The 22,653-nt window shown below is 34.9% G+C and overlaps 1 protein-coding gene across 2 annotated transcripts; it reads left to right on the top strand.

Annotated features, from left to right (window-relative positions):
* The first annotated feature begins 580 nt into the window (after positions 1 to 580).
* Positions 581 to 22,114, top strand: LOC135638177 (UDP-sugar pyrophosphorylase-like). 2 transcript variants are annotated; one of them, XM_065151168.1, is made up of 17 exons: positions 581 to 740; positions 1,459 to 1,563; positions 3,114 to 3,230; positions 4,075 to 4,215; positions 5,119 to 5,218; positions 9,513 to 9,640; positions 9,728 to 9,799; positions 9,923 to 9,987; positions 10,147 to 10,207; positions 10,302 to 10,419; positions 11,288 to 11,412; positions 13,655 to 13,731; positions 14,779 to 14,884; positions 16,746 to 16,805; positions 19,788 to 19,868; positions 21,197 to 21,436; positions 21,599 to 22,114. In XM_065151168.1, exons 1-17 carry the CDS (start codon positions 636 to 638, stop codon positions 21,764 to 21,766), a joined length of 1,869 nt encoding a protein of 622 aa, XP_065007240.1. In that variant the 5' UTR covers positions 581 to 635; the 3' UTR covers positions 21,767 to 22,114. The 2 variants fall into 2 exon arrangements, with proteins under 2 accessions (XP_065007240.1, XP_065007241.1); XM_065151169.1 differs by lacking the exons at positions 581 to 740; positions 1,459 to 1,563 and adding exons at positions 1,579 to 1,712; positions 1,821 to 1,949.
* The last annotated feature ends 539 nt before the right edge of the window (positions 22,115 to 22,653 follow it).

Below are 22,653 nucleotides of genomic sequence, written 5' to 3'. Positions count from 1 at the left end.
ATTTTTATTAATCGTTTGTATAACTCGAAGGATATAATGTGAATAGTATGCATGCAAGCACTGAATTATAAGGTGCTTCGGCCCGGGGAGAGTTGGGGTCCACGATGGCCACCCTATGGGAAGGCTTCTTCTGGTGTTGTGCGGCTCGTGTGAGGTAGATGCAGGCGCTGCATTTGCAAAAAGATCTTGTGTCATACCCGGCAGGAAACAGGGTTTCTCCCTCGCAATCTCCGAACCGTAGTGAAATTACATGTCTATGTGTTGGGACCCACCATAATTCTGAGGGAAAACCCTGTTCTCCCACTCGGGTGCGATAGGAGAACAAGACCTTTGCCCGTTCGTGATCCGTGGGATCCACCATTGGGCCCCATCGGATATACCACATTCACATTTCATCTGAGTGAGGATCGGCTTCAAATATTGTTGTAAACTAACCGTAGAGATTTAAAGGACTATGTGAGGACCACATAGTTAACGGTGAAGATTTGATCACTGAAGTTTCATTTCGAAGCCTTCCTGGAGAGGATCAATCCTCTGGATTTGATGTACCGTCGTTCCCTATTTCCGGTCGGTTCTTCCTCCTTCCACCTCTTCGTCTCCGTCCCGCATCTGCCGGCGTTGGATCTCGGTGTGATATGGATAATGCCGTCGAGAGCCTCGCCGGGCTGAGCGTAACCGACGGCTGGGCCTCGTCGGCTCCAAATCTCCAGAGGAATCTCGGGATTCTCTCCTCTGAGGAGGTCCGACATTGAACTCTTATAATTTTTGCTGTGTTACTATCGTGTCTTAACTGGTACAACATTTATGTGTTTTTCTCCGATCAGAAATGTTATGAAAGATGAGATCTTGATCACTTGCTTGAGTCTTAAGATACCAGTTCTAGATCTTACGGCATTTTCTTCTGAATCTCGGGATTGGATTTCGTTTGACGACATGAAGTGAGTAGGATATCAACCGGTCCATGAACACTTGTCCTGTTCAATTTAGCGTGCTTCTATTTGCTTCTTCAAGGAAATTCACAAGCGATGTGGTCTTGGTTGCTAATACGCTGATTCTTGCTTCATTCTTGGTAGCAGATCTGGGAACTGGGGTGTGCGCTAACAACTTCTACTCATTCACATGCATCATTTTGTGCTGATTCTACCTGTGCATAATTTCCGGGGCTTATATCTGCAAAATATGGGATAATGAACTGTTGTACTTCTCTGATGCATATGATTTAAGCCAAACCTACTGCACATAAAAAAAAATTAATATAAAAAAATACATAACTAAGTCACTTATGCTCCATTTAGATAGCAACACAGTATTGTTAAGAAATTAGGCTTCATGGTCAATATCACATAAATAAGAAGCCTTTCTTTATTGTAAAATTGTGGTGGTTTAGCATACTCATGTTGAGTGGCTGACTAATAAAGCAGTCATTTCTTGCTAATAACTATTATTATTGTTTATCAGATCGGACTTGCCATGATGTTGTTACGGGAGGGCCAAAAACATCTTTTTGATCATTGGCCAGAACCAGGTGTTGATGACAAAAGGAAGAAAGGCTTTTTTGATCAGGTCATTTAGAAACTTTTCCTGTTCTTTTGAATCTTTATGACACTGAAGAAATTTGATTCTGTTGGAATTTGTATCTTTCAAAAGAAATTTCTGAAGTGCTAAATTTGGAGATATATGTTACTCTTCTGCTAATGTCATTCATGAGATAGGTAACACTCTTTCTAATGCTTAATAACAACAATTTTCACATCATTAGAGAAAACCAGTCTATTCTAACACGTCATTCCAGTGAATGAGTGATGACATTGACACAACAGGAGAACTGTGTAATCATTGACACACAAATAGCAAGAACAATGAATGATCTAAACCTAAAGGTCCTCTTATGTTCAAACATCAGTTGATATCAGGATTGGACTTTTTGAGAGAGGTGTTTTGATGCAGCGGTAAGTGCTATCTCCCTTCAGATTATTCATAGATTTATTTTTCTTCATCATTAGATCCTTTAAAATTTTTACAATTTGACACTGATTTTATAGACAATAATATCAAGATACATATCGGTGCTTATTGTCTAAGACATTTGAAACTTGAGTTTTCTTCATGTGGATTTGTTTATGGAGCTTATTTGTTCCTGAAATGTGCCTTTAAGAAACAAATTTAATGCTAGATATGTTAAAGAACATATGATAAGAACCAAACCAAACATTCCATTTTTTTGAAAAATAATAAGCATTAGGTGATACAAATTGAGAAAGGATAACGAGAAATTTGTACTTATTATTAGAAACTGAAAGAGAAATGTCGTACTTTGGTTTTAGGCTTATTGACCTAACATGTGATTATAGGTGCTGATAGCAAAATAGTATCATTATTTTCAAAATCATCTTTAGACTTGATCCGTCAGATATGTCAGAACCTCTCTTTGAGTGTTCCATACATTTTACTAATTGATATGTTTAGGGTAGCTCTACCATGTTTTTTAACTATGACATTAAAGAAACAAAAAAACTCACGCATAATTGTAATATAACTAAGGATATTTGTCTGCAAAAAGTTCAGTGGTGGCAAAAAATCCATGTAGTTGATCCCATATAATTACGACATTCAAGCTTGTTGTCATTGTTGTTCTTGTTGTTGTTTATGATAACTAACTTACAGGTCCCAGTTAATGCTGCATTATATTATCACTAGTATGTGATTATTATTTTTGTAATGTCATAGTTGAAAAATGTGACAAGTAAGAAAACTTGAATAAACATGAATGAGAATTGACTTCATGTTGAACAAAGACTTTATGGCATTCAGTTTCTGTCTTCTTCAGGATTTTCTTTATAAATTTCCTTTTCCTTAGGTTGCTTAACTTAATGCAAACTATCCTGGTTGTTCTTGTTGTTGTTTATGATAACTAACTTACAGGTCCCAGTTAATGCTGCATTATATTATCACTAGTATGTGATTATTATTTTTGTAATGTCATAGTTGAAAAACGTGACAAGTAAGAAAACTTGAATAAACATGAATGAGAATTGACTTCATGTTGAACAAAGACTTTATGGCATTCAGTTTGTCTTCTTCAGGATTTTCTTTATAAATTTCCTTTTCCTTAGGTTGCTCAACTTAATGCAAACTATCCTGGTGGTTTGGTATCATATATTCAAAATGCAAGAAAACTCTTGGCAGATTCAAAGGCTGGGAAAAATCCATATGATGGCTTCACTCCTTCTGTGAGTATGCTTGATGTTCTTTTGTTACATCTGGATTCCTAGTGGCATATAGCCCTCTAGTTATTCAAATGGTTGTTTCTTAGTTTTTTATGGGGGTGTACTATGACACTCTCTGAAATATACTGTAACGTGATGAGAAGATGTTGGCCCTTCGTATCTTGCCATGAGTTATTAAGCTATCCAGTCCATTTTGGCTCTTGACATACATGGTAGATGGCTTGCCAGCATGATATGATCCAGCTCTTTGGAATGCAGTGACAAGTTGCAGACTGAAAAATATTTCTCTTCTCTCTTTATGATAGATTTGTAAGACCACCTTTAAGCACCTTTAAATAGTGAGAAACTTTATATTGGTTAATTGGCAGGTGTTGTCAAGCATTTGTTGCTGCCTACTGAGACAACAGGCACAACATGTTGGAAGGTGGTTTTAACCAGTATATTTATCAGTTATGCAATGGACATTTTAGTAAAATTGAATTGGCACTAAATCGTCTCTGAATATTGTCTGATGATTATAAATAATGCAAATACAAAAGATTGAATTTTTTTCTTTAGCAAGCACATTGCTTACATTCCATCCCTTATCAACCAAGATTTCATGATTTTGTCTCTTTTAATAAAAGCAAATTGTTGAGGTCCTGGTGATACCAGATGCCCTCTTTCATCTCCTTACTATAATAGTCATGCATATTTGTGAATCATGATCAAGTTGTTTCAACTTCCAAACAATATAAACTTTAAATATCACTATAATCACAAAAAAAATCTCGTTTAACAGAAAAGGTTAAATAACAATAATTGTAAAATAAGATAGTTTGAAATGATCATAAGGAAGTATGTGCAGGTTCCAACAGGAGAGGTTCTGACATTTGGCAATGATAACTTTATGATGTTGGAAGAGGCTGGTGTTAGAGAAGCTAGGAGGGCCGCATTTGTTCTTGTGGCTGGTGGGCTTGGAGAACGCCTTGGATACAAAGGAATTAAAGTAAGTGGTATCCTATAGTGGTGACAAATTTTGTTAATTATAAGTCCGCATTTCTTTCTGTAACTGAGTATCATGCCTTTTGCAATGCCATTTTGTTAATTATAAGTCCTCAACTAAGGTAGAGTTTTTGTTTAATGCATTTGAATGATTCTTGGTACAAGTTATATATTACTGCAATGATACTGTTGATTTCTCTGATGTTCATACAACTGCATTTTGTCGTTAAGATGAATTCTCTGCAATCTACATTTGAATGTACCAAAGTGTTTGACAAATTTTTTATTTCACTTATTCAACTAGGTTACTATCTAAATTACAATTTTACAAAAATAGTTCCCTAATAACATTGGTTGCAGTTAGTGTTCCTAGTCATTTTCCAGTTTATTTCTTAAAGTTAAATTTATATTAGAAAATGATAGAATTGACTGAAAACCACCACAACATGTTTGGCTAACATTAGAGATTTAACCAAAGAGAAGCCAGTGGAAGAGGTTAGTACATGCCTATAAGGAGTAGGAAATAATAGGTGTGCATAAATTAGTCACAGATTTGAATTAAATTTTAGAAGTTGTAAGCACTCTGATTAAAGACTAATGTCCTCCATCTGTCCATCATATCTTTCACATTTAGGTACCTTGTGGTAGCTAGTTAATATAAACTGCCCAATGCCCAATGACCAAGTCACAATTATTTTTATAGTTACTATTTATACACAAGTTTAGGCTTATAGCTGATTAGTTTACAATGATGTGCTCAATATTTGAGCTCCTTTGCTCTATACCTGCTTGACCCTGTTGAACATGTTAGGCAAATAATTTCTTGAACATTCAGTTGCTATCTAAAGGAGAATTTTTGGAGCTATTTCTTCAGTGAGACCAAATTATAAACTTTTTTATGTTGCAGTTGGCTCTTCCTTCAGAAACCACAACAGGCAGATGCTTTCTCCAACACTACATAGAATCTATTCTAGCATTGCAGGAGGCTAGTTGTAGACTGGTACAAGGTTGGTATGAGCGTTTAGATTTACAAGAAGTTTTTCTTTGTTGAAACATGCATCATGGTTGTTGCTAAATTAATTTGAATACAAAACTTGAACCAATGCTCAAAAATTGTAGGAATGACTCTATATCGTCCGAGATGAGTAGAAGAACAAGATTAGAAAATGTTCTATATAATTGGATTTATCACTTATCATCATTTAATTTGTTATGTTTATGCCCATATGCTTAAATCTAAAAGCCTGAAATTTAGTAAAATTATCATAATCATGACTTTGAAAAAATAAAATAAATAATAAACATAAAATTTTCATAATCATGAGTATGAAAAAATGAAATAAAAACATATGTAGAAAAATATCCTATCTTGAAGCCTTCATGATGGCTCGATGCCTTGATGTAATAAAGGATTAGGATTCCATTGCACAACCTGAAATGGAGTGATTATATCATTACAATTCAATGTTTTATATAAACTGGTGATCAACCTTATAGTCATTCTCTTAGTGTAGGTGTGATGTAAGCCTTTTAACTAGGTCATGTTTAATAATTTTGTCCAAATTCTGAGAACATTATCAAGTGAGACTGAGTTTGACTCTAAGTTTCATCTAACTGAGTCAAGCATTGAATTGATTCAGAATTCTAGTGGATTGAGTTATCTTTGTGGATCCTGTATGACACAAATCTGTGTCATGTAACATCCAAGTTAGTTAAACTTTTTCTACTAAGCTCGTCAATGATACTATTCACTTTTACAAGGTAATAATTTATGGTTCAATCATAATCTTTCAATACTTGGAGTCATCTATTTTTCTTTTCCTTTGTCTCACATTTATCATCATACAAAGAATATTGCTGGTTCAAAATAAAATTAAGCTGTTGTTGCTAATTCAAGATTATGTATAAGATTAAAATATTTATATGATTTCAATTATCTCAAACTGTAAGTTAGAACTTAGAACTTTACCATGTTCATTAAAAAATATCACTTCACCTATTGAATCAACTAAATTCATTCCCTGGAAATAGTATGATACAAAATACCTTTTTTCCAATCAAAACTCACCTTGTTTTTGCATATAAACTTTGATGTCTTAGAACTTATAAGCAAGGATTTTAATTTCAAATGATACCACCCATACCGGGCGGTACATACTGGTCTACCAGCAGATCGATACGAGGACAACTTGCAACCGAGGACAGCTTGCAACCGGGCGGTACTATCGAATGGAGTTGTTTCCGCCCCGTTACCGTTCAAAATCGATCGATAACGATCGATTTCGACCGTCGCCGCCTACTACCGGGCGGTATTAACCCGAGGGAGAAGGAAGAAGAGGGAGAAGAAAAAGGAGACTTGAAGATCTGGCACCGCTCTCCCTCGACGATCCCTATCCGTCGTCAGCGACTTCTCCTCATCTGTGTAGGGAGAAGAAGCCTCGATGATGTCACCAAGGCTTCACGGGGAGAACGCTCGATTTCTTCTCCCTATGTGGGGAGAAGAAACGAGGCAACATTGCCTTGACGACGTCGCCCTTTTTTATTTTATATATATATATATATATATATATATATATATATATATATATATATATATATATATATATATATATATATATATATATATATATATATATCGATTCTTCTCCTTGGTTTATTATATATATATATAATAATAATAATAATAATAATAATAATAATAATAATTTGTAGAAGATACCAAATTATCATTAATAATGATAAATATAGATTTATCTAAGAATAATTTAAATATTATGTTCATGAAATTCATAAATATTACAGGTGCATTTGATTAGTACAACTAAAATTCATAGTGCTTATATATGGTTTCGAAAACAGACTCAGATATACCTTTGAGGTAATATATCATAAATCAATCTTTGAAAATATTTATGCACATAACCCATTAATCGATAGAAGAGGATATTTACTTTGCATGGTGACTTTATTCATTTCTTGATAGTTACTATTAAGGATTGTAATCTCGACTGACTTGGCATGGCTCAATCAGTATTTACTGGTCCACCCACCAATTGGACCAGTCCAAACTGGGTGGTTTGGTCTAATCTATACATATGATGTATATTTTTGTACCTGGGGTAACGCAATGTGGACTCCTCACATTTGCAACTTCTCATGCTCAACATGATTTGCATGGTGGTTGCTCGCACTCATCACTCGCTTGGTTGCCACTTGTCGCTTGCTGCTGCTGCCCCTAGACTGCTGTGATATGCCTACTCCAATGCCTCCTCTTCCTCTTTTCTTTATTTTTTCCTTCTTCCTCCTCCACTATCTCCTTTTCCTCCACCTCCTCTTCTTCTTCCTTCTTTTTCTGCTTCCTTCTTCCTCTTGTCCTTCTTTTTCCTCTTCATTCTTCCTCCCCACCTTTCCCTTCCCTTACAGCACATGTCTGATGACCGAAACTGCAAACCTTGGTTAGTACTAAGGTATGCAATACTGTACCGTACCGGTGTTAGCTCTCGGTACGGTACAGTACCGTATACCAAGCGGTACGCTACGACGTACTGAGCGGTACACCTAATTTAGGTGTAAAATCATCCGAAAATACCTGAAAACAAAAAAAAAAGTTGGGATAGGGTTTTTAAGTTAAAAATAAATATAGTAATAGCATAGGTTTAGCAAAATCAATGTAAATTAGGTAAGAATAATATCATATATCATTTTTGGGCTTTGAAGAATATCTTGTGCAAGGTTTGTATTTCAGTCCATTACGGATTGTCCTTATATAAATATTGAAATATCTACAGAAAAATCATTTGAATTATTAGACTATTTTGTTGTAATATAAACTCTAAAATTCAAATAAATTAAATAATCATAAATAAATTAAATTCAATAACTTTAATAAAACCTAGTTAAACTTATTTTACTATCATAAATATTTTTTAATTTTTAATATACATGAAATATAAATATTTGGCCTATTAAGTATCTAATTTCGAATTAATCAATATTAAACATACTAATCATAATATTAAAGATCTTAATTACTCTATAATTAAAGAAAGAGAATACATACATCTTGATTAGAAAATTCTTCCTCTTAATCTTTCTAAATTAGTCTTGATTCAATTCACAAATCGTTGTTTTGTAGAGTTTAGGGAGCACAAATGTGAGAAACAAAGAGTTTGAGATAATTTAAGAGAGTATGAGAATGTAATGGAGTAAAATAGAAGAGAAGAAAGGTTTAAATACTATGAGAAAGGGCTTCCACGGTCAATTTGACCGTTGGAGCACTATAGCATTGTTACAGAGTGGTAACGATCGAAATCGACCATTACCAAGCTGTGTCGGGCAGTAACGGTTGAAATTTCGATCGTTGCCGTCTGATATTACCCTGTATCATTTGATACGGGGCGTTTTTAAACGTTCTGCCTGGTAGCGGGCAGTCCGCATACCGGAATGCCGTCGGACCAGTAAGTACCACCCGTACCAGGCGGTACTATTCTAAATTGCATACCTTGGTTAGTATAACTCTAAAATTTTCATCATATTTCTTTGTAAAGAAGATTATAATACTAAAATTTGAGACACTAGATCTAATAACACCTTACCATATAATTCTTGTAGTTTCTTATTCAACTAATGTCATTCTAAATGGAGTCTTAGGAAGTATTCCATTACCAAATATAAAATTGATAATGAATTTAATCTCCCTACCACATAGTAATTCTGTCAATCCTTTTATAAACGTATCTGAGTATCTACACACTATTGAAATATCTGCATAGTTCATTTCACCATGATTGATACTTAATAACATGTAAGTAACCCCTAAATCTATTGCTCGATAAATGTTTGTAACCATTTGTTCCCAAAGATTTGAAGTGATATGTAAAGAACTACTTAAAACTTTTGTCTTTTTGATATGGATGTCCATTCTTTAAATGTTGATGTGGAGTGCACCACCATGTCAGACTCTGCCCGTCTGCTTTATATTTGCTGTTGATCTCTGTTCTACTAAATTGACAATAATATATGATCAGGGCAATGCTAACATAAAAAGTCTGAAAATGATTTTCCTATTTTGTGTTTTCTAAGATTCTTCTGAGTTAGTGTTCTGTATCCTTGCATTTTTAATTCACAAGGGGATCAATAGAAGCATAAAAGAGAAAATTCTGATACCTTTTCTTATCATTAGGAATTTAAGTTAGATTTTGACAATGTAGATATGGCTGAAGTATTCTTGATATCTACTTCATAAAAAAGTGCGATCAGAATGACATGCTGTAACTGATCATACTGCTGTTGAGTTTGTAGGCCAATGTGAACCTGAAATTCCTCTGGTGATTATGACATCTGATGATACTCATGAATCAACATTATTGCTTTTAGAGTCGAATTATTATTTTGGAATGAAAACCACTCAAGTAAAGCTTATTAAGCAGGTAATCATCAGTTGATTCTTCATTCATGTTTTTTATTTTGTCAATGGTACAAGGTTGAATTTCTCATTTGTTTTGACAATATGTCAGGAAAAAGTAGCATGCTTAACTGATAATGATGCCAGATTTGCATTAGATTTAAATGACAAGTACAAAATTCAGGTGACTTCTTTTTGTGGCATTCATATTCTCATGTAGATCTCTAGTCTGTAACTAAATTATTCTTTGTCAAAAGTACTATAAATAATTTATTTATTTGTATCCAATTACATTGATTTTTATCAGACAAAGCCTCATGGCCATGGTGATGTTCATGCACTTCTTTATTCTAGTGGCCTTCTGAATTCGTGGTATGCTTAATTTCTTAATTGTTTGACATTATCTAAAGTTTGACATTTTGTAAGACCTTAGTAACTGGATAATGTCAATTACATTCATATTCGTTTGACATTTTGTAAGACCTTAGTAACTGCAGGTTTATAATGCAATCTAAATCTGTTATCTCTCAGGCAGAGTGCAGGTCTTAAATGGGTTCTGTTTTTCCAAGATACTAATGGATTACTCTTTAAGGTTGATATATCATATAAGTTTGCTTTGTTTTTTTTCTTCATTATCTTGAAATGGAGTGAAATTTATATTTTTCTTTTTTCCTTAATTTATTTAGGCAATACCAGCTTCATTGGGTGTTAGCTCTACAAAAGGATATCATGTAAATTCTCTTGCAGTTCCTAGAAAGGCAAAAGAAGCAATGGGGGGGATAACCAAACTTACTCATACTGATGGTAATAGAATGTTTCATCCTATTAATATTTAAGCTTTTAGCATTTGCTTATTCAATAAATGACATAACTTAGTGGGTTCTAATTTTCAACCTATTTAGCCTATTGTAAATCTTGTTCTTAAGTATCAACTTTCAACAGAACTGAAGTTGCCATCCTATTCTAGCTTTGTTTCCTGTGTATTTGCCTGCATACTTTTGTTTTATGCATGTGCCTTTGCAAAGTTACTTGCATTTGTACCCATTTGACCTTTTTTGGTCTGATAGCTTTCTTACTCATAAGACTGGCTATATAACTTAATTCATTTAAATTGAAGTGGTTTATGTACTGTAAACATCGAACTAACAAATTTACAAATTCTGATTGTACAACTTTCTACTTTGAAACTAATATATGCTAACATCAAATTTGGGGTCAAGGAAATAAATAAAACAGTTTATATTTTAACAGTTTCATGCTTTGAAACATGCACTAAGTGAACATTCAGGAAATATCTGACATCACATTTGATCCATTAAATTTTATCATAGAGCCTAGACATACCTCAGTTTCCTAATTAAAATTTTGTAGAATTCGGTCAAATTTCTGAGGTAGATCAATGAAGTTTCATACTTCCATATAGTTCAGTTTGTATCTAGGACAGAGCCTCTCTGTTTTTGACAGATTATTGTACTAGGTCCGGTGCTTTATATACTCTGGATGTCTATTAAGTTTCATTAACAGTGGATACTTTAAAAATTGTTAACAATTTTTAATGAAGCAGATACTGTTTTCCTTGTGTCATTGTGTGCATGTCTCCATTATTATTATTTTAAACATCAGGTAGCCTTTCTTGTATTCTTAGTTGACTTTATTAAATTATTGCCTTCAGGTTCAGAAATAGTTACTAATGTGGAATATAATCAGTTGGATCCCTTACTACGTGCAACTGGGCATGCTGATGGAGATGTGAATTGTGAAACAGGTTTTTCTCCCTTCCCTGGAAACATAAACCAGGTAAGCGGCTTTTGTGATGTACTCTGCTCTATTGACATTATAGTTTTTCAAACTATAATACCTGTCTTTGTAATTGAGAACTTATGACCAAATGCATAAGCATATGCCACGAGTCATTCAATCATCTGTTTTTTCGAATAAATAGAAAATGGGAGGCTGACTTGTTACCTAGAAATTTTTATGGGTTAAATAATTGGGCATAGCTACCATAATAGTTGAGAACCTTAACCCCTTTAATATGAATAGGGGACTAATTACTAGTGTGATGGTCTCTTTGTCATGTGCTATATTGATAAACCTAGTTACCTGATAGACTAGAGAGGTTTCTAAATTAAAATAAAAAATAAAAAAATAATTTCTGCTCTTAAGCTCTGAGAATTATAAAGTGTTTTGAAATTTAATCATGAAATGATCATTTGGAAACAGTTCTAAAATTACTGGTCACTATTCTCATGGAAATAATAAAAATCCACAAACAATGTCCATAAAAAATGTTAAAAGTTATGTTTACATGAACAAAGAAGGTGAATTATCTTTTAACTAGAGTCTGCCGTACCGAATCATACTGCCCGGTACGGGTGGTACGTACTGATCCGACTGTATCAGTGCACTGTAGCAGCACAGTGCACTGTTACAGTACAGACTACACAGTACTGTAGCACTGTACCATTACAGTTACTGTTGCAGTGCACTGTTATAGTAGCAGCACAGTGCACCTGAGTATACCGCTCGGTATACCGTACCGTACCGGTACCGAACCCAGGTCGAAACATCGGTACGATACGATATTGCGAACCTTGCTTTTAACAAAAAGAAAAGGGATGAATGTACCTATGTGGCTAATGAAATGATTACCAAACATGAATTATCTGGAAATATAGGGTAGACTAGATAGGCTTATAATTTCTCCTAGCAATTATCTATAGAACAAGATCCAAAAGTTGTGATTGGACAGTCAGATTCAAATCCCAAATCGATGTTATTAAGTCCTCTATTAGCATTTTAAATTCTCATATCCAAAATTATTTGAACAGTAACCTAAGCTTCTAAGTCTAAGACCTGAACCATTTCTTTACCCTGAATGCTAGTGTGTTGAGTGCTCAGGCATCGAGGAGTGGTGAAGTCAGTTGCATCCCAAATCAATTTATAGTTGAAGTGGGTGGCTAGATTGTGGCCAATAAACTATATCAAGTCATGACTAAATCATATCAGCCGATTTGGTGGTTTCATCAGATACTCTACTTTGTGTTAGTTCCATGACAAAAATCTGGAAATGGATCATGTTCTCCACAGTGATAAGCATGGTTTGCAATACCATATCATATCGCTCGGTATGGGCGGTATGTACCAGTCTGATAGAGGATCAGTATGGACGGTACATTGATATATCTTAGTGTAACATGTGTCGGTATGCTCGGTACGTACCGTACCGACAGCTAATTGGTACATCGGTACAGTACAATATTCAGAATAAGCATGTTAGCCTTTTGACTAGTGGGGATTATGCCATTAAATTAATGCCACATAAGAAAATGGGTAAATTGATTTGTTAATTCCACTTGAACATTCTACCCTTACATGCTAAGGCTGGTCTGTGTTACTCATTGGTTAATAAGCTACATAAATTTTGAAATTTTTGGTACTTCATGACTCTAATCTGGCAACCACTGAAAAAAACCATCAAAACTGATAAAAGTTATTATGATAAAAGGATTTTTATAATGATCTAGCCATCTCAGGTCTGCAGTTACATGTTCAGAAACAAACTAGTTACTTGAGGGATATTTGTTAGCACCTAAAATTGCATGTTCATAAATCTTCTTCTTTGGGCCCAGGGTTTTTGGCAAATCTCCACCAGATAGATCCCCTGATTTAAGGGACTTTTGACTGAACCAATGCATTTGACTGTTGTCAAGGTGTTTGGATGCTTTTGGCTCTTTTACGTTGAGTACCAGTATGCCACTCAGGACTGGGTAATCCACAACTCAGTCTATAGTCATTCCATTATGGAACTGCCATACCAAGTGGTGCTCATGGTATTTGATTCCTTGATGAATTTAGCTTCCTTGATGAATGCAACAGCCATTATGCCTTATGGTGCATAATTTCTTTTTTGCATACTTCATATCATCCAACTGTAGGTTAACATTTTTCTAAGCGATTTAATAGGCCTGTACAATTATCTAAGAATTGTAATTTTTCAAAATAGAAATTTGTGATCGTATCGAATCAACTTTTGCAGATAATTTTGGATCTTGGACCATATATAAAGGAGCTTAGCAAAACGCAAGGTGCTATTGCTGAATTTGTTAATCCTAAGTAATTCTCACTCTGTTGTGTTTTTTACTAAGATCAATATTTGTTTTTCTTTGTATGCCTTAGGAGTAGTCTGTCAGAATGTCATTTGTAGTTGTTTGAAGTGAATGCATATAGATTTCTATAATTGGCATTCACAATAAAAAAGGTGTACCTAGTGCACGAGGTTCTTACTGATGCAGGTCTAGGGAGGGTGAATGTATATACCCTTGCTTTTAAATATTTAAAGAAGTAATTTTTGTGATTCGAAATTGTACGAGGTTCTTACCATTGTACCAAGGCCCACCCTCTAATTGACATTCACCACAATGTTCATAAATCTAGAGGTGACCTTGTATTTAAATGATATTCAATTTGAAGAGATTTTCCTAGAAGGTCTAGTCTTTTGGGAATGGAAATGGATGTAAAAGTTATGGCCCATGCTGATAATAAGCCTGTATTTTGAATCTTGATAATTGCTGATGTCAAAGAAAATAAAATGCCTTAGGATTATGTTGCTAGTCATACATCCAATTGCTCCATCTTGTTTTCAAAAGGTTGTCACATCACCAGAATCTAGCAGTCTGTGACCTGAGGGTGATGCATAAACATTTGCCAACATGAATAGATTAAGATGCTTCAGTCTAGTAATGCAGATGTTGAACAATTTCTAAGGATACTCTATGATGCGGTCCCAGAAGTCTGAAAAGTCTAGTTATGAGATAAAAAGATTTGTAAAGGTTCATCTGCTTTTTTATTTGTATGATGAGAAACAATTGATATATGCAATCATTTTGTCATGTTGTTGACCTTATAATCAGCATACACAACCTGGAGACTACTTACATGCATGGATTTGAGATCAGGAAAATGTCTTCTTGCTAGAATCTAAGAATAGTGGAAAATTTCATCTTCAAAACGAAGAAATGTGGTACAAGAATGCTAGGTTATTCCATGGATACATGTTGCTGGTACATAGAAAGTCTATGGCGAATAATTGAGTTGACTACTCTTTATTACCTATTAAAATCCCAATTAATAACTTAACAGTGTTATCCATCCTTGCTTCAGATACAAGGATTCAACCAAGACATCCTTTAAATCCTCAACTCGGTTGGAATGCATGATGCAAGATTATCCGAAATCTCTACCCCCATCGGCGAAGGTTGGATTCTCAGTAAGTATTGATTTTAAACTCAATGGAACTTTTGTGGGCTCTTTGTTGCTTTTCTGGATTCCGATATTGATTATGTCTAAGATCCCACTAAATTCTTGTTGTTGTTGTTATCAGCATTATATTAGTTATGGTAAATTTATATTCACAAAATTTTATGTGGAGATTGTTCTGATTGACATGCGTAGCAATTATAGCATTATGATTTGGCAACTTATTCTATTCAACATTGCTGGTTAAGTTAATTGTTAAGCTCTTAGATATACTAGTCATGGACTTTAAATTTTCACTTAGACTTGGTGGTATTATTAAGGATATGTTTATTTCTATATTGTCTGAATGCACTCATTAATCTTGCAGACCACTGATAATGCACCTTTAATATGTCTTCTTTTCTTCATATTATATTATGTATAGGTCATTTATATCAATGAGGCCAGAAATGCATTTTAAAGTTTGTGTTGCCTGATCCTTGAAGTTTTGACATTGCTAGTTTAATAAGTTTACGGGCATGATATTGTCAACTAGGACTTAGACAATCTGAACATGATAAGCATAAGCATGTTTGGGCTAGGTTGAATTGAACCCACATAGCATTTGAGCTCAGCTCAAGCATGGTAGTGTTTGGAAAACTCTGTTCAGGCATAGCTTGACATGATCGAGGCAGCTTGATCCTGATGCATGTGTTTTTAAGCATGGAGGCTGTGCCTTGGCAAGTTGCGGTGCCACCGAGGTGCTGTAGGCCTTCACTGCCAGCAGGGACAAAGGTTAACACGGATATGTTCATTGTGAATGGAGGTGATGATCTCCAGAGACGGACAAAGCGGTGTAGCAATAAAGTGGGTCACTCTTGAGGAAGGGTTGTGACTGGATGCTGACACGACAGTGATAATCAGCGGAAAGGAGGAAGGGCCCGTGATCATTGGCAAAAATCAAGAGAGGAGAGGTCATGAAGTGATTGTATCAACTGCCAATAATAGATAGTGGGGGGAGAGAGAGAGAGAGATTGACCACCATGATTAAGGTTAAATATGGCAGAACCAAGTTGGATTTCCACTATAAAATTACACCTAACAGCTGAGAACAATGACTTGAACCAAATAAATTTAATATATAAAAAAACATTCGCAAGCTGCAGCAAGGTAATTGGGCCATAGGCCCATCTAAAAAAGAAACCAAACAGGATAATCTGTTCGGGCTCAGTTTAATGGGTCACAGGTTAAGATGAGGAGAATTCATTTTAAGGTGTTTAACATCAGTCAAAACATGAAGTTGAGTTGAAATAGAACAATCACAAGAGTGGAAGAAAAAAATTTAGCAGATAAGAAAAGGTTAAAAGGATATAGTTGGGCTATGATTTTTCAAAAATATTGACCTTTAATTGAACTACATGGTAATAAAACATCCATGTGGATGGGGCTAAATAATGTATTTTGTCAACTATCAAGTAGCCAAATTAAAAAACAGATCATTATTTCTCTTTTGTTTCTTAACAAAATTTTTTTGACACTCATTACATGTTTTACAATGCAACCATGTATAATTCAATTTTCCAGCAGGCAGAGTATTAGACACACATGCTAGTAAACAACTATTTTATTCTAAAGTGAAAATAGTGTAATCAGGATCCATTACAGCTTAGATTTGCTTGTCTTGATGAGTGCAGCTGGAAATACACATAAAGAGCATTGTTTACAGCATAATTACAATTGTAGCTTCATGTATAAAACTTAGAATTGCATTATGGTGTACTTATTGAAACCCATACATAGTCAATGATGATTACAATTTTCGTTTGATTTCAGATAACATTTTCATGTTTATGAAAATTGAAATGCTCATTTGTCATATTTCCCATCTCAAGGTAATGGATAAATGGCTTGCTTATGCACCTGTAAAGAATAAACCTGAAGATGCTTCAAAGGTATAGTTTTTCTGTCACTCACATCAGTATCTCATCTTGCATATAGACCTGGTTTTAAAGGGCAGACAGAATGTAGGTTGAATATCATCAAGGTATTTTACAGAAAGAATGAACATTTTCTTGGTAAATTTTCAAGAGAAACATATTAAAATAAGAAAGTATGAAGGTAACACCAAAGTCAGTTAAATTCATTTCAGTTACTGCTGATGTAATGGAAAAAAAAAGTGGAGATTGTTTTTTTCGTGCTCTAGAATTTGAGAAATTTATGAGGAAAAGAATAAATAGTCAGAGGTCAAACTTTTCTTAGATGCTGAACTATATGGATGAGCTGTTTTAAGTTGTAGAAAGATGGGAGAATGTATTAAGTTCACTTAGCAATCCGCCGTTTAGTCCACTCAGCCATATCTCCCAATTTGACATCTCTTCATCTGCAAAGAATTCTCGATGTGAAAATACATAGACAAAGGGCTGATCTTTGAATAGGAAAAAGCCCGTACATCTCTCATGGTATATCCAGATAATAGGTAGGAACATAAACTGAAACATTCTGGAGCTACAAAGATAGTTATTAAATCGTTAACACCACATAAAAACATTCCTATCAGAATTACCTTCTAGGACCTATAATTGTCTCAAAAGGTCCAATATACACACAAAGATTGCTTGGATTTATCCGTGGTTTATTTCAAAAATTCTATTTCTTTATTCACTTAGTTCAGATCCGACCAAAATAGGCTTTGATTTGCATACATTATGTATATTTATAGGCTAAACCCTACTGCTAGAATCACTTCAATAAGTTCATCAATTCCAAGTTGAAGTAAATAAATTATGTTTTCTTTGTAATCTCTTTCCACATTTTAATTCTTTTTCTAAGGTTGCTCTATTGTGACCTAGATGATCACGATTTGAGTCTCATGAAAAGTCTCTCCATTTGTAAGCATAAGGATGTATACATTGATCCTTCCAGACCCTGTATTGGGGGGAGCTTTATGCACTTGGTTCACCTATTGTTTGAGTGCTGCTACCTTAGTTGAGAAGGCTCAATAAAAAGGATTGGGCAAGTTTTACAATCAGTTGTCACCCTTTGTCTATATTGTGACTCTGGCCTTCTATATTTGCAAACACTGGAATGTCACAATCTCTGCAGAATCTATAGGAGTTTGCTGTTTTGCAGCAGTGTTCTATTACACTTTGAATTTTCATAGATGCATTAAACTGTTAATGTGATCAGCTTGTCATTTTAGATATCCTCTGTTATTTAGGAACTAGTTTGAAAAAGTAATGACCCTTCGGATCTGAATTTTGTAGAATAATTGTTATTGCATGAAATTCTATTTGATGATAGAGTTTTATGAAATATTCTTTTGTCATAATTTTTTGCACAAATTTCTCTTTCAAATTTCAGTTTGCATATTAGTCTTTGACTCTATTTGTCCATTCACATCAATTATGTATATTCACAAATGGAAACCATTTTTTGTAGGTTAAGTTAGATAGTGTTATTGATGATATTACATCTATATATGTTACTCTACCACATTCTGGATGTGCTTAATAGCTGGGTTTAAGATTTGTAATACCGTACAGTACCGGTATTTCGACTTAGGCTCGGTACGTACGGTACTGTGTACCGAGTACTGTAGCAGCGCTACAGTGCATTGCTACAGTGCTACAGTGCGGACCGGTACCGGACGGTCCGCATACCGCTGGCCTGTAGAACCGGTACGTACCACCCATACCGGGTGGTACGATTCGGTATGACAGACCTTAGCTGGGTTATTGTTGAGAGATTATGATGTTGACTAGTGAAGACAACAAATTAGATCTTTTAGTAAAAAATCATGAGACAAAGTGTCATTCAAATGGGAATTATTCATAAGGTGACAGATCAACTGGAGCTCTTGTTTAGCAGGTATAGTTGCTTCACAATATTAATTGTTGGTCATTGCTTGCGCTCGTAGTATGGCATGGCCTTGTATGGTGGAATGGTTCATGAGGGGAATTAAAATCTAGCTAAGGATGGAAATTTCCCAAGGTCACCAGATGCAACCATCAGATTTTGGGCTTAGAAGGCCAAATATGAAGGTGCAAATCCATATAAAGTTGGGCCATAGTGATGGGATGGAGCTGGGCATTTGTATATTGGTTCCAGGACTGACAATATATGGTAGTATTGCACAAACACTAATCAGTTTTTTAGGCTGAGCCTGTTCAGAAGTTAAATTTTAGACCTGGGATTAAGGTTCGCAATACCGTACCATACCGGTATTTCGACCTGAGCTCGGTACCGGTACGGTGCGGTGTACTGAGCGGTACACCCAGGTGTGCTGAGTACTGTAGCACTACTACACTGCTACAGTACTACAGTGCACTCAGACCGGTACGTACCGCCCGTACCGGACGGTACGGTTTGGTACGGCAGACCCTGCCTGGGATGACCGGTCAGCCTTGACTTCTAAGCCGGTGAAGTTTTCAACTTATCCTTTGTTACTTAGTGAATGGGCCTTTTCAGCTTTCTCTGATAACTAGATGCTGTGGGTGGACAGAAATCTCCATAAATGAAAGATAAATTTATATCTTCCTAACCAGTTCTATGATTTATGCACATGCAACAAGAAAAACAATATCTCAGATTCTTCGTTTGCTCAAATCCTATATATTATCTGTCTCTAGAGAAATAGCATCTACTAAACAGTTTTAAGGACAGGCTTTTTTTCAATTTTTCCATATATGTTATTTGTTTCAGAGATTATCTTATTTAGACACCCAGTTTTTAGTGTCTCAATACATACATATGCCTGGTAGCCATGAATCATTGGGGTGCATTAGTTATCTATTCCCTTTGTTAAAACGTTAAACACTTCAATCAATTTCTACTTTGGAACACCCAATTATATGTATAAATTATCATCTCATTCTGTTTATGGCATTCAAATTTTTATTTTCTGTCTCTGGTTTTGAGTTATTGGCTGATTCTAGGTGCCCAAAGGAAATCCCTATCACAGTGCAACAAGTGGAGAGATGGCTATTTATAAGGCTAATTGTCTTATTCTCAGAAAGGTAACATTTATTATGTAATATATAACCTTGAAAATTGCAAGGCCCTAACTGTAGCTTTCTAATTATGATATTATTCGACTAAAGAAAAAAGGCTATTCTAACTGTCCATAGTAATTTTATGCATTGATACTCGATATTTATTTAAGATAACAAACTTATGGTGCACCTTCTTGCTATTTTTAAGGTGGGCCTTGGAGCTAAAATAAAGATGTACATTGATGCTTCTTGAACTTTGTAAAGGCAGAAGCCCTGTGCAACAGACATCTTTCAATTCTGTTGCACATTTTATGATTTTAGTGTTAGATGTATTTTCAAAATATTTATGTATATTTATATATGAAATGTTGATACGTGATTCTTTTTTTCTCTCAGATCTCAAGATGAGAAATGTCTACAAGGAACATTTTGCTTTGATTAAAGTCCATGAACTTGGACCTTTTTACCTACTTACGAGTTGGATTCTTGTTTGACCTTGCTTACATTCTCATACCATCAAAATTGCACTTCTTTAATCATATATGAGCAGGACATGTTGACATAGCATGTTTCTGATGCATTTTTTGGTTCCATAGAATCTGCTTAAGCATATTACTGCACAAATTGGATTAAGCTTAATTTCTCTCACATGATGCGTGAATTTTAGTGGCACTTGAGAGGAATTGATGTTGTCTGGCTTGATGCAGGCTTATCAGTTAAATATGTGAGAATTATTTTCCTAAAAATGCCTTTGTTTTATCTGGTTATCGGTTGTCTGAAGCTATCTAGTGTGTTGGATTTGCACATATCTTTCCTTATTTCCTTGTCCTTCAAAAGAAATCACTAAGACCTAGCAAACTAATTAGAATTGGTCATTCGGTGTATATATATCATTGCTCATGCTAGTGTGGAATATCAAAATATTAGATTAGTCATCAGCATCAAGGTTCTAAAATCTAGTCATATTGATATGTGCACTAACTGGTACTTACCAATCTAGCCAAGGACCGGTATCAAAACGTATAGCTCAATACATTTTTCATTTTCCTTTTTTTTTCAATTGATAGAGTTGGTATACCATCAGGTCAACGGTGCGATAGAATAACAAAATCGGGATCGAACCTGGACTTAAAATCTTGATCAACGTATTTTTTATTTTTGTCATATTGAATCAGCTACAGCTGTATATTCGATGATTCTTTTTCACGGTTACATGAATGTAGGAGCTACTATGAAGCTCCCAAAGTGAGGAAATACCTGGATAAAGATCCATACAGAGTGATACTGCTGATCTTGTAGATATTTAATTTGCAACAGAGGCTCAGTTTTCTCACCAGATGATGTATTTGCAGGCTGGTGTGCACATAGCTGACCCTGTGACTGACATCTTCAATGGACAAGAGGTGGAACAGTGGCCATGCATCACATGGAGCCCAAAATGGGCCTCAACTTTTAGAGACGTAAAAAGAAAAGTTGGTGAGTGTTGCTCCATATCACAGAGATCTTCCATGATCATCAATGGCCAGAACATATTCCTTGATGGTCTCTCCTTGGATGGAGCTCTTGTTGTCAATGCTAATGATCAAGCAGAGGTATTTCTCTGTTCTCTTACAGCATTTATTCAACAAAGAGATACTTAGATCATTACCAGATGGATCTTAAGCGTTCTAATGTACATGGAGCCTGCAGCATGAGCTTTCACTCAAATAGCAGTCTCGATATGATCTTTAATGTTTAGTTGCGGCCTAATGTAGGTGAAAGTAACCGGATATGTTCAAAATAAAGGTTGGGCACTTGAGCATGTTGATTATAAAGACATCTCGATTCCTGAGGAAACAAGGATAAGAGGTTTCAAAGTCTGTAAGATTGAACAGGTTGAAATAAACTATGCCGACCCAGGAAAATTCTGCTTCAAGTCATGAAGAAGATTCAAATGCAGCTACACACCCGTCTTGTTAGTCCACACTGGGAGATTGTTTTGGTTACAACTTAACCATTCTTTTGTGCATAGGAATAAGTCCTCAAACTCCTTTCTAGTTGTGCATGAGAACAAGTCATTTTGATTCTTCATAATTTTGTATTGCAAATGTTATAAAAGACAAAACCTGCAATGCAGTTTCTGTCTCAAAAGACACCAATATGATTTTCCAACTATGGAATCGAATGATAGGAATGCATATTTTTGTCATATGGATGTAATGATGTTGCCAAAGTCCAATTCAACACCCATGTATTTTGACACCATTTTAATATGACATGAATTTTTCTTCCTCCAAAATATTTTTTTGGCAAATTTCTGCAGCTGGTAGATTGTGTTGTACTCCTTTTCTATGCTTTCAAGGGACAATGAATGGTTAGTTTTTATGGTATCGACGGAATCTAAATTGATGGGATAACTGATTCATTAATTTGTTGAACCTAAACCACTATCTTAGAATGCTTAGATCCATATTAATGATATTACACTTGTTATATTTTCGTGAGTCAATTTGAATCTTTACTTTGATGAGGGAATAAAATTTAAGGTAATTACAAGTGTAACCCAAGGAATTGTACCAGTTTTTGGTAAATTTAGTAGTACATTGAATCACAGTCTATGCAGATCCAACTTTGTTCTTCTTGCTCGATTGTCTGTCCCCTGCATATCATCTTAACTTTCGAAATGTCGATTCTCAATAATCAATCATCATGTAATCAAAAATATTCTTTTACTCATTTTGAATTCGATTAAATCAGTGACTCTCAATTATATTGACAAAGCATAAATTATTCCTGAACATTTATGCATATGATGTCAAAGATATCATGC

The sequence above is a fragment of the Musa acuminata genome, chromosome BXJ3-5 (genome assembly GCF_036884655.1).
Source record: "Musa acuminata AAA Group cultivar baxijiao chromosome BXJ3-5, Cavendish_Baxijiao_AAA, whole genome shotgun sequence".
Classification (NCBI taxonomy): Eukaryota; Viridiplantae; Streptophyta; class Magnoliopsida; order Zingiberales; family Musaceae; genus Musa; species Musa acuminata.
The sequence above is the reverse complement of the archived record's forward strand: the minus strand, read 5'-3'. Positions and strand labels throughout refer to the sequence as shown.